The sequence below is a fragment of the Nothobranchius furzeri genome, chromosome 1 (assembly GCF_043380555.1).
Source record: "Nothobranchius furzeri strain GRZ-AD chromosome 1, NfurGRZ-RIMD1, whole genome shotgun sequence".
Classification (NCBI taxonomy): domain Eukaryota; kingdom Metazoa; phylum Chordata; class Actinopteri; order Cyprinodontiformes; family Nothobranchiidae; genus Nothobranchius; species Nothobranchius furzeri.
In genome coordinates, this window is record NC_091741.1 from 83,693,572 (window position 1) to 83,708,580 (window position 15,009).

At 41.0% G+C, this 15,009-nt stretch overlaps 1 protein-coding gene across 6 annotated transcripts in view; it reads right to left on the reverse strand.

The window, feature by feature from the left end:
• mcf2a (MCF.2 cell line derived transforming sequence a) overlaps window positions 1–15,009 on the reverse strand; it is a 34,618-nt gene that overhangs the window by 15,831 nt on the left and 3,778 nt on the right. For 4 of the 6 annotated variants that reach the window (XR_008562876.2, XR_011520464.1, XM_054739222.2 and 1 more), the window contains exons 2-21: window positions 10,975–11,043; window positions 10,781–10,895; window positions 10,398–10,488; window positions 6,807–6,926; window positions 6,457–6,573; window positions 6,180–6,329; window positions 5,982–6,097; window positions 5,751–5,865; window positions 5,280–5,399; window positions 4,974–5,165; window positions 4,694–4,885; window positions 4,397–4,568; window positions 2,734–2,810; window positions 2,543–2,628; window positions 2,321–2,411; window positions 2,094–2,209; window positions 720–789; window positions 539–631; window positions 292–384; window positions 26–151 (exon numbers count right to left, since the gene is read on the reverse strand). Coding sequence is in view for 4 of the 6 variants with exons in the window: in XM_054739222.2 (XP_054595197.1) it covers window positions 26–151; window positions 292–384; window positions 539–631; window positions 720–789; window positions 2,094–2,209; window positions 2,321–2,411; window positions 2,543–2,628; window positions 2,734–2,810; window positions 4,397–4,568; window positions 4,694–4,885; window positions 4,974–5,165; window positions 5,280–5,399; window positions 5,751–5,865; window positions 5,982–6,097; window positions 6,180–6,329; window positions 6,457–6,573; window positions 6,807–6,926; window positions 10,398–10,488; window positions 10,781–10,895; window positions 10,975–11,043 (2,321 nt within the window). In the remaining 2 variants the exon portion in view is untranslated. Of the gene's footprint in view, window positions 1–25; window positions 152–291; window positions 385–538; window positions 632–719; window positions 790–2,093; window positions 2,210–2,320; window positions 2,412–2,542; window positions 2,629–2,733; window positions 2,811–4,396; window positions 4,569–4,693; window positions 4,886–4,973; window positions 5,166–5,279; window positions 5,400–5,750; window positions 5,866–5,981; window positions 6,098–6,179; window positions 6,330–6,456; window positions 6,574–6,806; window positions 6,927–7,995; window positions 9,289–10,397; window positions 10,489–10,780; window positions 10,896–10,974; window positions 11,044–15,009 lie in introns of those variants that run through there. The other 2 variants (XM_015949097.3, XM_054739223.2) reach the window with 2 other exon arrangements.

Sequence of the window (15,009 nt, forward strand, 5' to 3'; positions counted from 1 at the left end):
CATATAAGATTAAATTATTTTTCACCTCATATCCTGTGATGGATATCTGATGCATTGAGTCGTTGACTGATTTGAGCAGGTCCAGCATGGCTGTCAGCGCCCCCTGCAGTTCAGATGTGCCCTCACAATCTGGACTGTATTTTAGCAGCTCCTGGAAATTATGTAAATGTGGATGATGGCAAAAATAAGGAGAGGCACACACAGACATAGACACATTTTTAGTACTTGATTTTTTTTGCGTTATTAAAACTACAAATTTGAGGACGGACTTCTGGAAGAAAACTTTCAAACCTTGAGCAGCAGCTGGTATTTGGTGAGACGCTGGACTGGTTTCAGCAGATAGGAGTCCAGGCCCAGCTTGTGCTCCAGCTTTGTTTGACACTCCTTCATTCAGAAAACGACAAATCACAGCACTTCAAGTCTAAGCTGGTGTACACACGATGTTTACTCAGCTGCGATCATATCATTTAAAGCCCTTGTGCATGATGCTGAAATGGTGTAAGAATCAAAAGCAGACTGCGACAATGACACAACTCACATGAAAAAAGGCACAGTCTGAGAATTGTCTCCACAGTGCTTCAGATCGGGGTTTGTTCTGACAGTACCACTCATACATCTGGAAGTTTTCCTTCTGGAGAAACAGAAGTATCCGTGAAATCAACAACATGAATGGTAAAAATTAGAATATAGCAATAAAATAAAACCTCTGATCATCTCACCCGCTCAAGAAAACACGCTCCGACGGTTTCAGGAGCCTCCAGACATCCTTCCAGATCCTGAAGGAAAACCCTGAATGATCAGGGAAACACATAAATAAATACTGAACCTTCTGTCCAATCTTAGCACAACATCTGGCTTTAATGCAGTCCCTCTATAAAAACATGATGCTTGTTATATTTATAAATGACTTTGAGTCTTTTTTCCTGATATTTGGACATCTCAGCAGGGATTGGCTAACAACGCAACTCAACCACTGACTATGTTTACGCTGGAATGTTGATGTTTTTCTCCCCAAAGAACACAATGGAGGAGTTCTGCTGTGTGGTGGAGTTGCTAATGCTAATGGTTGGTTTCTACTAGCCAAGACATCCTCTGCTGTTTCCTGGATGCTAAACCAACAACAGCCTTTCCCGTCGTGAGTAAGAATGGGTGAGTCCATGAATGTTAAGTGACAGTGTGATGCAGATCTTTCAGGATTTTCTAATCCTAGAGTTTCATCGTCTGTTTTCTATCAGAAGCTAATGCAGGAGATAGGTGTAGGAGACTATTTTCATGTTCAGCCTGCATGAAAAGCTCAGAGAGACTCGTTATTTTCAGAAATAACCAGTAAAAATGTTTTTTTCTGTGTTCCACACCTTTAACTCTACAACTAAATTATTCTGTACTTCTACTAAATTTATTTTTTTAAATGCAACCCTTTCATCAGCTTCTGTGGAAATAAATGGCAGCAGCCACTAATGATTTAGAAAACTGTTTAGGAAACTTTGGTTTCTTTCTGCAGTTACAAGACAATCAAGAAAATTTTAATTTTCCCAGAGGGCTTGCGTGCGTGCGTGTGTGTGTGTGTGTGTGTGTGTGTGTGTGTGTGTGTGTGTGTGTGTGTGTGTGTGTGTGTGTGTGTATGTGTGTGTGTGTATGTGTGTGTGTGCCTGCGTGCGTGTGCGTGTGTGTGTGTGTGTGTGTGTGTGTGTGTGTGTGTGTGTGTGTGTGTGTGTGTGCGTGCGTGTGTGTGTGTCTGTGCGTGCGCACACATGCGTGTGTATGTGTGTGTGTGTGTGCGTGCGTGCGTGCGTGTGTGTATGTGTGTCTGTGTGTGCGTGTGTGTATGTGTGTGTGTGTGTGCGTGCGTGCGTGCGTGTGTGTATGTGTGTCTGTGTGTGCGTGTGTGCGCACACATGCGCGTCTGTGTGTGCGTGTGAAGAGAGAGCTGAGCAAAAAGGCAAAGTTCTTGATTTACTGGTCAATCTACATTCCAACTCTCACCTATGGCCACAAGCTTTGGGCAGTTAAAGAAAAACTACAATGAACAACAAAAAGACTTTCTGTATGTTCAGATGGGTCTCTTTGTACTGTGACTGATTAAAATAACACACCTGCTGTGGAAATTATAGATCTCAGGCATGTTTCCAAAGAGAAGATCTCTCTTACTACGAAGGATTGGAGGTAGAAGCCCCGACAGAACCGGGTTGTCCATTTCCGCCCTGTAACCCTGTAACAAACAAAGTGTTTTCTGCTAAAATAATACTAAAGTATCAACAGAGTTACACCAGCAGCAAGCATTTGAGTTGTGACCTAAAAGTTACTATTTCTCCATTTTTACCAGGAATATCAGAAACTCTCCTACCAGCAGCACCGACAGCAGCTCGTCCACATAGATTCTTTCAGTCTCTATGAGCTCTCTCATCACATGACTGTGACACGTAAACAGACGAACAGAGTTCAAGGTCAGTGCAGAGTAAAGATAATCACAGAGGAAATGACAACAGAAGCAGCACAGAGGGCAGAGACAGGTGGACAGACACGTCCTCCAACCCCTCCTCACCGCTTTAGGAGGTCCGGGCTGTCGTCTCCATCCAGACTGTAGGAAACACAGCTCCGGCTCTCCTGGTAGTCGTGGATCACCTCGATCTGAATACAAGAGAAGTTCAGCTCACATTCTTCTATCAAATTACAGGACCAAACAAGAAGTTAGCAGAGAATATGACGACACAATAAATGTTTGTTTTTACTTACTTTTCTAGTGTTAGGACTCTTTCGTGATGATTTCTTTCCAGGAAGGGAAATGTCAAAGGTAAACTTCATACCATCACCTGTGAAATCAGCAGCCACGTATTAGCACACAAGGTGGTCGTTTTGAGAGGATGATTCATTCATGAGCTAAAGTAAATAGTTTTTTAATGACTTTTTTGATAATTTGATAGAGGTGATCTAGACCCGCGTAACAGCTCACGTCGCTAAAAGAAAACACACAACATAAACTGGCTGTGATGGAGATTTCACACCTGAACAGCAACCGGCTACCTGCTCTGCAGCAGAAGGAGCCTGAAGAGGTTTCAGCAGAAATGTGATCATGTGTTTTGTTACAGTTATTACTTATGCGCATGTGTCAGGTTTTAAATTTGTGCATGACACATTGCACCTGATCAAATGAGTCAAAAAAACACTCAATTAAATAGTCATAGCTGATATTAACATTACACTCTTAATAAAAATGCATCTAATAGAGAACACTTAAAAGTTATTTAATGCTTTTGAATCACAGATAGTTCAACTACCACCACACAAAGCAGCAGGTATTTCAAGTTGACTGATTGCTCTGTCTGCTCCTGTTTGTGCTTCTACAAGATCCCTGCAAATGGCTAAGTGGCTACGGCCATCAGAGCAAACTCCAGTGCTGTACAGGTAACATGGTGACTAAAGAAAATGCATGAGGAGGAGTGACACTGGGGCCATAATAAAATAAGTTAGACAAGGTGTCGCATGTGACCTTGAAAAGAAGGATTTGTAGAAGTTAAGTCAGTGAACGTCAACTGGGGGTGCGCGGGCCACGCCCAGACCCCCATTATTACTGAATCAGGAATGGAGAAAATGCATCTTCTACTTTTATCTATATCAAAATAAACAAACTGAAAAACAGCCAATGAGCTATGCCCTCAGCTCTCATTCAACATTTTTTTTATTTAATAGAATCTCAGTTTTTGCACTTTCCACTATAATAGAGCATAATTGGAGTGTCTCCACTAAACCGTGCTCACAGGCAGAAAGCAAACCAATAAAGAATATTTAACAGGTTGGTAGGCAGAACCAGCTAAAGAGATTATAATTAATTAAATAAGCTGAATAAATGAAATAAAGTTACATAGTTTCCTTGGAGGAAAATAACTCAAGATTAAGCACTTTTTGGCAAAGAGCATGATCGAAGTGCAAAGTCAAAGTGATGGAGAGGGGAACCGCTTCACAAATAAGATGCCTAATATGTCATGGTTGCCCCCTAGTGGCTTGTGTTAATAAAATAAATGTGAACATGAACACTGATAAATGCTAAAAGAAAATAGAAATTTGGAAGGCAAGTTATTACATCAAGTATGAATATATTAAAATAACAATAATAATTGAAATTTATTTTAGAGGAGCATCTGGCCCATGCTCTGCGTGATGAATATAAAAGAAGAGTTTGTTAGTATAAACATCATCAATTTAAACAGTTTAACTACTGATGTTCAGGCCAACCATTTGTTAGTGCATGTTTTAGTGCCTCTATGAGCGTGTGACTAACTTAGATTTGTTCTTTTTAACTATGAAACACAACCCTCGCCAGTGTGTGTGTGTGTGTGTGTGTGTGTGTGTGTGTGTGCGTGCGTGCGTGCGTGCGTGCGTGCGTGTGTGTGTGTCGTACTGTGTTTTGGGGAGAAAAGTGGCGACTTGGAGCGTGGTGTGTTGTCAGGTCTGGGGGTCACCAGCTGGACTGGTCTCACATGTTTATCAGCCAGCTTCCTTAGACAAGCTTGTCGGTTCTGGATCATCTGCTGCACGGCTGCATGCTTCTCAAACATCCTCCCAATCTGAGCCTAACAGAGATGTTAAAAGCAGGAAGAAAGTGAAAAATAATAAGATAAACACGTTTGCTGTAGCCTTCAGTTTCATCATGAGGTTGGTTTCTGTTGTATCCAAAGGGCCGTAGCAGTGGAGTGACCTGCAGCTGAGGCGTGATGACCGCCTCGTACTCCATGGACAGAACCTCAAGACTTGAGCTCAGCATGGACGGCGCCACCTCCAGGAACTTCTCAATTTCCCTCAAAGCCACCTGGGCTCCTTCCTTAGACTGAGACTTATCTACAAGCTGATTGGCTAACATGTATGCGCCATCATCACACCATGTTTGGGCCTGAAGAGAGAGAGAGAGGCCACACACAGGTTTCCCACAGACACTTCATACTACTAGTTAAGACCAATGACTGCATATTGCTGAATACCTGCCCAAGACAGAGCAGCAGCTGGTGTGTTTGCATCAGGAACGAGTGTTTGGTCTTTAAAGCAGCAGAGAGAGAATCACAGCGATGACGAAGCTCATTGCAGCGCTGCATGATGAGAGCCAAGGCGTAGTGGTGACCTGCGGACAGCTGGTGTCCATGGAGGATGATGATCTGGGCTCGAGACATCACTTCCTGATTGATCCAATGAGGAAACACAAACTGGTAAACAAAATCTAAAAAAATTACTGAAGACTGCACAGAAGTCTCCATCTTTAAGATCAGACTTTGACAGTGTAAGAATCAAACCTGTGAGTTAGACTCCAGACAGTCGAGCTTTTTGAGAGCCACCTCAGCTTGAGCCAGCGTGTTCACATTTAAGGACAATTCCTTTTCCTGACCCATGAGATGCTCCAAACATAAATCCATCTAAACCAAAGAAACACACCACATGAACCAACATTATATCAGCTCAACTAGATTTTGGACTTTGTTCAATTTTTTTGCTGCTAATTCCTTTAGACCGCAGAGATTTACCAACATATTTTAACAATATCACTGTTTTTGTCACAATGTCTCTAATTTGAAAACAAAGGATGCAACTATTTCAAGAAAATAACTAATATTTGAGCTTTTATATTGTTTATTTTTCGTGGTTTTATAAACATGAATTTTGAAATACGTAAGAAATCTCTTGAAGAGCTCTAAATGATCAAATCTGAGTATAAAACTGCAGCAAATTCCTATTAAATCTACAGTGCATGAAAGCTGGTGTTTTACCTCTTGAAAGCTTTGCTCATATCTGAGCAGCTGAAGGTGCTGATGGAGTTTCAGATGGTGTTTCTCAAAGAAACCATCGAAGGCTGATTCCATGTCTCTGAGCTGAGCAAGGAGCCTAAAAGGTCAACACTCTCTATAAGAAATCATCATCTCCACTGTAAAACTTTCAGTTAATAGCACTAGACGTAAATATTTTCAATAAATGTAGGAATATAGGGGATTTCTTTTTACCTCTGCACTGTCTCCCAGTCCAGCTTCACATCCCACTGGGAGTCATCCACCTTCCCGGTAGTTTCCAGGTTGGCGAGAAGATGACGACCCTCTTTTGAAACGGATCTGATGGCGTCCTGTCATACAAAGAATGTTTTTACAACAGAAAACGACATCTGCCCAATAGTGTATGGTAATGCACCTTGCATGAAGCTTTACCTTGAGTTTTCTGTACTTTTCCGTGTGAATCTCAAGGAGATGTTCGATGGCTTTCCCCTCATCTGGCAGCTCCGTCTCTGCCACCTCAGTCCCAAACCCCTGCAGCATCTGAGCGATGTCTTTCACCGTTACAGCAAAACTTTCAATCGCCTGCAATGGAATTAAAATCAGGGCAGAACATATACTGTGAACACAGGTATATACATGCACCGAGACAATTGAGGATGAATTGTTAGCAACTTTACCACAAAAACAAAGTACAAAGGAATCTGTTTACTGTTCGTAAAACGATCCAGTCGCTGTGGCAGTAGTCCAAAGTGCCTCCAAACTCAGACGTCAGCTGATTCTCATCAATGTAGCGCAGCAGGTCTGTGACAGAGCTCAGCATCACCACCTGAACATGGAGACACCACCTCAGGCCTCACAAAAAACATCAACTTCACTGTACATTTGACTTCTCGATTAGAACGGTGCTGAAGGTGGTTTGGAATGTTAAAACTGAAATCTGTGTTTGTTACATTTACCACACATTATTGGACTGAAGGAGCCCCTGGTTTAGCAGCAGGAGTGTGGTATACCTTGTTGTGAAGTGAGACATATTTGTTAACCGGTGAGGAGCTGCCTTACGGGCATCTTTAGCATGAAGTCATCCTGGCTGAAGCGGAAGCCGATATCTGTAACGGTACGGTGGAAGAAGCTGGTGGGTCGAAGCACCAGAACCAGGTGGAGGTTTCCAGGAAAGGAGGCCTGGGTGAAGGAGGAAAAAATATATATTCTTAGCCAGCTCAGTGGCCTGGTGGTATGAGTGTCCACCCTGAAACAGTGAGATCATGAGATCAAATCCACCGAAAACGATTCCGTCCGTACCAGAGACTTTAAAAATGGAACCCAATGCCTCCCCGCTTAACACTCAGCATTAAGGGGTTCGACTGAGAGTTTAAACCTCCACATGGTTCCCAACCAAGTGCTGCCGTGTCTGCAGCTAACCACAACCCCAGAGGGTGGGTCAAATGCAGACGACAAATTTCACACGCCAGTGTGACAATTAGACTTTAACACTCACACACTCTCCTAGAGATTTTGGGAAAACATACATGCATAGTTAGGTTTTAACACATGAGGGGTAATTAATAACCCTTGTTTGTTTAAAAATAAGAAATAAAGAGGTTCAGATGATACTTTAAGATTTACTATCACATCAACGGATGGTTCAACCACTATTTACTCATCTTTAAGGCACTTTCAAGTCATTACCTTGCAGAACAGCTGTGTAACAGTCTATTATGCATGAGAGGAAGTGATGACTGCTGTATATCACCACTGATGCCTAACTCTATAACTCATCCTTGTATTATTTATACAGTACTTCATAAATCAGTGGGATCCAAACTGGAAAACATGCATAAAACAAAGCCAGACATTTAAAATAATGACAGCGGCTGCATGAGGGACAACACAAGTAAAGATGCATTTTATATAAATTACTTAAGGATCACGCATAATTACTGTTGAAATAGCTTTACTGCTGAAAGCCTTCAGCTCCACCATTAATCTCGTATTGGCTCGACCTTCTTGTTTCCGAGATAAACATCAATCTAAAATGTCAGCAGTCTGGCGGGTTTCCTTTGGGACACGCGCTCCTAAACACACTAACTCACTCACTCGCTCACGCACACAGCATGACTAAGCAGAAACGCTCCCAGCGCCGCAGTGCCACCGCAGCAGAGGCGCCCTGCGCCGCTGCCGCATTCAGCCCGTCTCCAAACTTCCCCATAAACTCTTTAAAGGATGAATAAATGAGTCCAGCTCTCGTTACCAGGTTCCTCTGGGTGTGCGGCATTCGTCGGCGGTACGAGTAATCGTTCATGGTATCAGAAGTCATTGTTCCCAATCCCGCCTGATTGATAAGTTAAAGCTCCCTCCGAGCGCCCGGAAAGAGCCGCAGCGCCGCTGCTGCCGCCGGCTGCGGCTCCGACGGAAGGCGGCAGGCAGCCTCACTGCAGCCCTCCTCCTCTTCTTCATCCTCTTCATCCTTCCCTCACCGGAGCTTCCAGCGTCATCACACAGGTTTTGCTAACTCATTCGTTTCCATCAACATGACGAGAGACACGTTTTCAAGGGGACCTTTCTACAATGCGTCACTCGAAGCCGGAGAAGAGTCAAAAACAGGTTGAAATTGACGTGTTTTCAGCACGAGGGACAGCTCCTCTCTATAGGTGCAAGTACGCTGCAGGTCATAAAAAGATCATAACTCCATTTCAAGCAGGCTTTTATGGGATTAAATAGGTTTTCATGGATAATTTTAGTTGTATAGTGCCTTAGAGAACTCTAAAGTGCTTTACACTACAGGGAATCATTCATCCTCTTGCACATCAATTGTGATGAGCTACATTGTAGCTACAGCTGCCCTGGGGCACACTGACAGTGGTGAGGTCCATCCAAACATTCTTCCCCAAGTACACAACAAAGTAAGTGACAGACCAAGACAGAGCCTGGGTTTCAACCAGCAAATCACTGTTTACAGCGCAAACTCCTCCTAACCCGAGCCACAATGACCATCTTCAGAGTGTAATGTGAACGACTTGAAGACACTAACAAAAACAAATTTAACTCAAGGTCTTTTAATGACAGTATTGAAGCTATTATTGTGTTTGTTAATGTTGATTATCTGTTGCAGACTTTTTGGTTTGTGTTGACTCCCAAAATTACCCAGTTGTCCATGAACATCCAATGATTACTGCCTGAGTTCAGTTTTAAAGTGTTACTATGCACCTTTTTCATATTTTTTAATGATTTTCATGAGCCACTATGTGCTCAAATGACCTTTTCAGGGTTGATGAAAACCACCCAGCCCCTATCACCCCCTGCAGCCAGAATACAGCTTTTACAACTTCAGAGTGCCGGTCCAGTCTGTTGGATTTGGGGGGAAAATGGTGCTGCAGTCTGGTTCCAGCATGTTTTAGATCATGAGTGCAGCCGATTTGTTTATTTAGTGATGAAGCACTCCTGTAGATACTAAAGAAGGCTGGGGAGACATTTCAGCTTTTAGATTAAGGCGTTAAAAAGATGAAAGCACAGTGAGAAGATATATTTTGCTTTCGGTTCTTCCAAACGGACACTAGGGGGTGCTAAAGGCCAACCGAAATTGTTAAGTCTCCCTTTAATTGAGAGGCACTGGCTGCAGACCTCCACTGCCAGGCTGCTTCCGGTGGAGGCTCCACTGTCAAGACAGTCAGGACGGGAAATGCACGGGATACATTACAAAATAAAACGGCAAACGTACTTATGAAAAACGGCAAACGCACTTACGCTTGTAATTGATAGGTTTCAATATAAAATATTACGTAAAATCTATCAAGTATTTCTCTATAGTTCATTGGTAGTTGACATTTAACATACTTACGGTTGTAATTTTTCTAATCGAATTAATGAATTTTCCGGGTAGGTTTCAACATAAAACGCTAACGTACTTCCAGTCGTCATATTTCTAAATAAAATCCCAAATGCTGCTTCGGTTGAATCGCTCTCCTCAGAAACATTTATTTTTTTATTATTACATCTTAGATTATGACATAATATATCATAATGACCACGTTGTGCAACAGTAAAGGAAAACACATAAAAAAATGACAAACAAAACTTAGGTTTACTAAATAAATGACAACTATATATGAACTATAGAGAAATAATTGATAGATTTTACGTAATATTAAAAAATAAATGTGTTTCTGAGGAGAGCGCTTCAACCGAAACAGCATTCGGGATTTTATTTAGAAATATGTCGATGTTAGCGTATGTTAGCGTTTTATGTTGAAACCTATCCCGGCCATTCGTTAATTCATTTTGAATAATTACAACCGTAAGTATGTTAAATGACAACTATATATGCACTATAGAGAAATAATTCATAGATTTTATGTAACATTTTATATTGAAACCTATCAATTACAAGCGTAAGTATGTTTGCCGTTTTATTTTGTTATGTATCCCGAGCATTTCCCATCCTGACCATCCTGACAGTGGAGCCTCCACCGGAAGCAGCCTGACAGTGGAGGTCTGCAGCCAGGTGCTCTTGCTTTAATTTACCCTACGATTTATTTGGTGTTCCACTAACAGATATCACACAAACACATTAAAGCAAAATCAATATCACCCTCCATTCTTTTTATTTGTTCTTTTCTTCGGCTAAAGGATCTAAGGAGTAAATATAAAACTTACTGCTATTCTTGCAAGTGCTGTTTTGATGGAGGCCCATGTATCCAGCCTGCGGTCTAAAATGATGATAAACTTCACTCCAGGTTGCCTCGTTCTGCGAACAAAAAATGCATTTTTTATTTGCTTCAAGCACTAACACATAAATCAATTACATGTGTCTGTGCTGTTCATAAGAGTTTAAGATCTTTATGAATCTAATTATTTTCAAGATAGGCTTTTTAAACAGCTTCCTTATGAATTTCTATATTTGGGCTGAAAGAAGGTTTTGGCATCCAAGCAGAGAATCAGAGAAAATCACACCAGCTGGGCTCACATTACAAGATTTTGGTGCAGTGCAGAACAAGAGGCAGTCACACAGGAGGGCTAGCTAATGATGGAAGACACACCGAGGGATGAGCGTGAGGTACGTAAAGACTTTGACTAAAGCTTCCTCTGGAATATCACTGAACGCTGAGCATTCTGGAAGGGTGATGATGACACTCGAGTGTTCCCCACGTCCTCCTAGGAAATAAATATACAAAATGAATCTTTGTTCTTCAAAAGACTTAATAGAAATTTGATACGGAAAGGAAGAGCTTACCTGACAGGTATGCCACCTGCTTCTCTATATAACCTCCCACCTCCTTCAAGCTCACAGGGACAGTCACCTCTGAGAAACAACACAACTCTTTTAAAAAAAGATAAAAACAAGCACACATATACATATCTATCAACATGAGCTGTGAAATTAAACAATTTCCCTCTGGGATTAATAAAGTATATTTGAATTGAATTTAATTGAAGTAAAGCGCAATTTTTTGTGTGACATTTCATTTTTAAATGTTTTTCAAATATTCATGAAGAATATATATATATATATATATATATATATATATATATATATATATATATATATATTCTATAAAAGGCTTTTAGAATCTGAAGTCTATAAATTAACTGAGAGGCAGAATTAAATGTCATGAAATATAAATTATTGTCAATACATGAAAGCATCGCAAAATGGCCGCAAAACATACAATGCAATTAGCCGCCACTCCTTTCCACTGGCAGCAAAGTGTAACATTTACGTCGTTCCCCAGAAGCGAGGGCACGCTATCATAATGTTTCGAGTCTATTATTTAGGTGCTATGCTTCCAAAACATGTCAAACTCTGCAGTTTAGTTTGCCCCTGACAGGAAGTCAAACACAAAACCAGTGTAAAACATCCAGAAGCTTTCAAAATAAAAGTCACATGAAGGTAAACATACGTAATTTTCTGTTAGAACCCTATAGCCGATGAAAACAGAACAGAAAAGATGTTACCCAACCGCTTTCACAGCCGGTGGAAGGAAGCGTTAACAGGTGTCTGCAGCAAGTTCATCATTACATTAAAGGTGCATGAAGTAAGAACGGCCTCCTGTGGTCAAATTTGGTTACTACGGTCCATGTTTCAAAGCAGACAAGTGGCTCTCCCCATGCCATCCGTGAGTTTCATGGCTGTGGCCAGTTACGGATCAGCACCAGAAGAGTTTAGATGACGAAAGACGAGTCATGCACAGTAAGCTTATGTGTAGATGAATACATTTCACTCTAATATTTAGTTGTTGGTAATCAAAAATGTAGCTTGAGATATTTTTAGAGCCCACTTTTTGCTTCTAATTAATTAATAGCATTGTTAGCTCATCATTAGCCTCAAACCTTCTTTACCCGATATTAGAGTAAAACAAAAAAAAAATACAGTAGCTTCTTAGGATTACAAGAAATATCTTCTTGGCTGCTCCATTTACTCGTGAACATTCTGTCCAAAATGCTGCTGCATTTTGCCGGCCAGTGTCCAAAAACAAATGCCAATGCAGCTGTGCTTAGTGGCGCAGACTGGGCAACCCTGAAGACCCCCATCCAACTGAGAAGGAAATCTGTTTCAACGTAACCTTCTTCCAAACATGACTGAAACAATAGATTGTTTTGTGATTATTTCACTGTAAAATTCTTGTTGTACTTAATGAATCGTCTCAGTTTAATACCACATCAATGGCAGCAGTAGATCAAATGCTAGTTTTGTTTTGTTCTGTTTTCTGCAATCGGGACTGAGAGACTTGGCAGAATGGAAGAAAAGTTCAATACAATTTTGAGTAATTATAGATGGAAAAGGGGGGACGGGAAATCAATCTGCACCCTAAAAAACATGATTTGAATGGTAAATGGCATGTATTTGATATAGCGCCTTCTAGAGTCCTGGAACTCCCCAAGGTGCTTTACAACACAATCAGTCATTCACCCATTCACATGTTAAATAATCATGAGTCTGAAACTTCACTAAACAGGTCTTTGAAGTGCGTTTATGCTATCATGTGGTGTGATAAGTTGAAGACGAAGACCCTGTACACAATGTTTTCTAAGAAAAATGACAAAGTATCTGAAATATCTATCTGACAATTAAAGTTTATGTAGGAGCTTTTCTTGGTGTGAAGATCTGTTTGTTCAGGTAAATGTGTTCCTATTTTCCTGTTTTAGCTCACCATTTATTCTATTATTTGTAGGTGTTTTTTATTCAAATCTAAGTAAAAATTGTTCCAAAGTAAAATGGAAAGATTTATACTTTTCTAATTATTTAAGGCTTGTTTTGCTAATACATTGGTGTTAAACTAATCTGTGTTCAAGAGTCAAATGAACAACATAAAGTTTGGTTGAATTACCATTTGTTTTTCGAGCAGATAATCACATACAGTTGTTAGTATTGTTGTGTGTATTTTGAAGCAACTGTTTTTCCTGCATCCTCTGCATGTAACCCCTCTGACTAGGGTTACTGGAGTAGTAGGATTCCAACAGAGCCAGGTTCTCGCATCTCACTCATTCTGTCTTGTTCTAGTAGCCACGCTGGATGTTTTGGTTTTTTTCTGCTCCAACCCAGTTTTGATCCCGGGTCCCCCTGCTTATAAGTCTGGTGCTTATATAGTTGAGCTATCCAGCTGTTACGTGTGTGTGTGTGTGTGTGTGTGTGTGTGTGTGTGTGTGTGTGTGTGTGTGTATACACACACATATGTGTGGTTATGTTATCATAGCTACAGTATGTTATGTTATTATGTTTGAAGATTGAACATTATTATTGGTCAGTACATGGGTTCCAGGCAAATGAAAAGAGAGCTGCATCCAACATAAAAAATGAACGATGCTATCCTCTAAAAAGTAGCTGATTCACTGGGATGCGTCTTAATCGATCCTGGAGCAGCATTAGGACGTCTGCAGGGCTTCATTTAGTTAATGTTCCAGTTTGAATGGAGAAATTCCGCTTCTGAGAGCAGAAAGAACAGTTGAGCTTCCACGTGAAAACTGTCACAGCACACATCATTCAATCAGATGTGCAGAGGTCAGACACACATCATGTTGTATCATGTTGTCCCTGTTAACACACACTCAACTTGAATTACTTTTAAACCCTATGAAGGAAAGCTTTTCACTTGTTCATAAATAACACCTTTATGTGAATCATTTCAAATATCTTCCTTTCAGCTTGTTATGCCGCAGATTGGAGGGTAGCGATTTTCTCGAACTGCATCACTTCCTCATACAGAATGAATCAGAGCAAAGATTAAAAAAAATTACAGAAAAAAGGGCAAAGGAAAGAGAAGAAGAGCAAACAAGGTGTTATATTCCATGAGCTTGACTGCATTAACGCTGCGTATCAGGGAGGGAGCAATAAGCTCCACTGATACCTGCTAAATATTTGATGTGTAACAGAGAGGAGCTGAACTAAGCCGGGCCACGAGAGCAGCAGCAGTAACGCAACTGTGCATGCACAGGTCCAGGATACAGTTACTGTCAATCAGAATGACTTTTCAACCCGTCTGCAGACGACGTTCAGGGGGAGAGGTTAGTCTCGACATAACAGATGGAAAATGATGTTGAAGCACATCGCTTTAACTGAAATGGCTGATTTTGTGTATCAGAAGAATGTAAAACATGGCAGGGTTAGTGACGAAAGTGCAAAATGTTTAATGAAAGCAGAGTCAGACTAATGAGCTTTGCAGACAGTTTTCCCTGCACTGCAGCCTACTCTACACTTTAAATCAAAGTGTAGATCTCTGTGGTATTTGATCAAAAGAACGCTCCCCTGTGGCGTGATCTGCATTGGATTTAATAAACTCACAAGCCTGTAGAAACCCTCGCTGACCCTGACAATCAGTCATGCTTGGTGAATCACATTACATATGATCTAAAACAGAATTTAACATCATTCATCTACATTCAAAACACATATTTGTGCTGTGACCTTCTGCAGGTGACGTGCAGGACAGTGTGCACAGATGAAAGACAAATAACCTCTGTTTGCTCTTTTGCTCTTGTGCACATGCACACACACACACACACAGTCAGGGAGAAAGGAGACATGTTTGTGGATGGAAACTGTGACTTGGGTCTGACCAATCCCTTCAGCCTGCTTACAAAGCTGAGGGCAGGGAGCTTAGCTGTGTTGTCCAAACACCGATTTCATCACATGGAGCATCTTTAACTAGCTTCTCCTTACCATGTGCATTTTCATATCTATTAACATCATTTGAAACTGAATTAAACAATAACCTTTTCATGAGCATGATTTAAAAAAGGCCCTAAATAGTAAAGATAGACAGATATATTG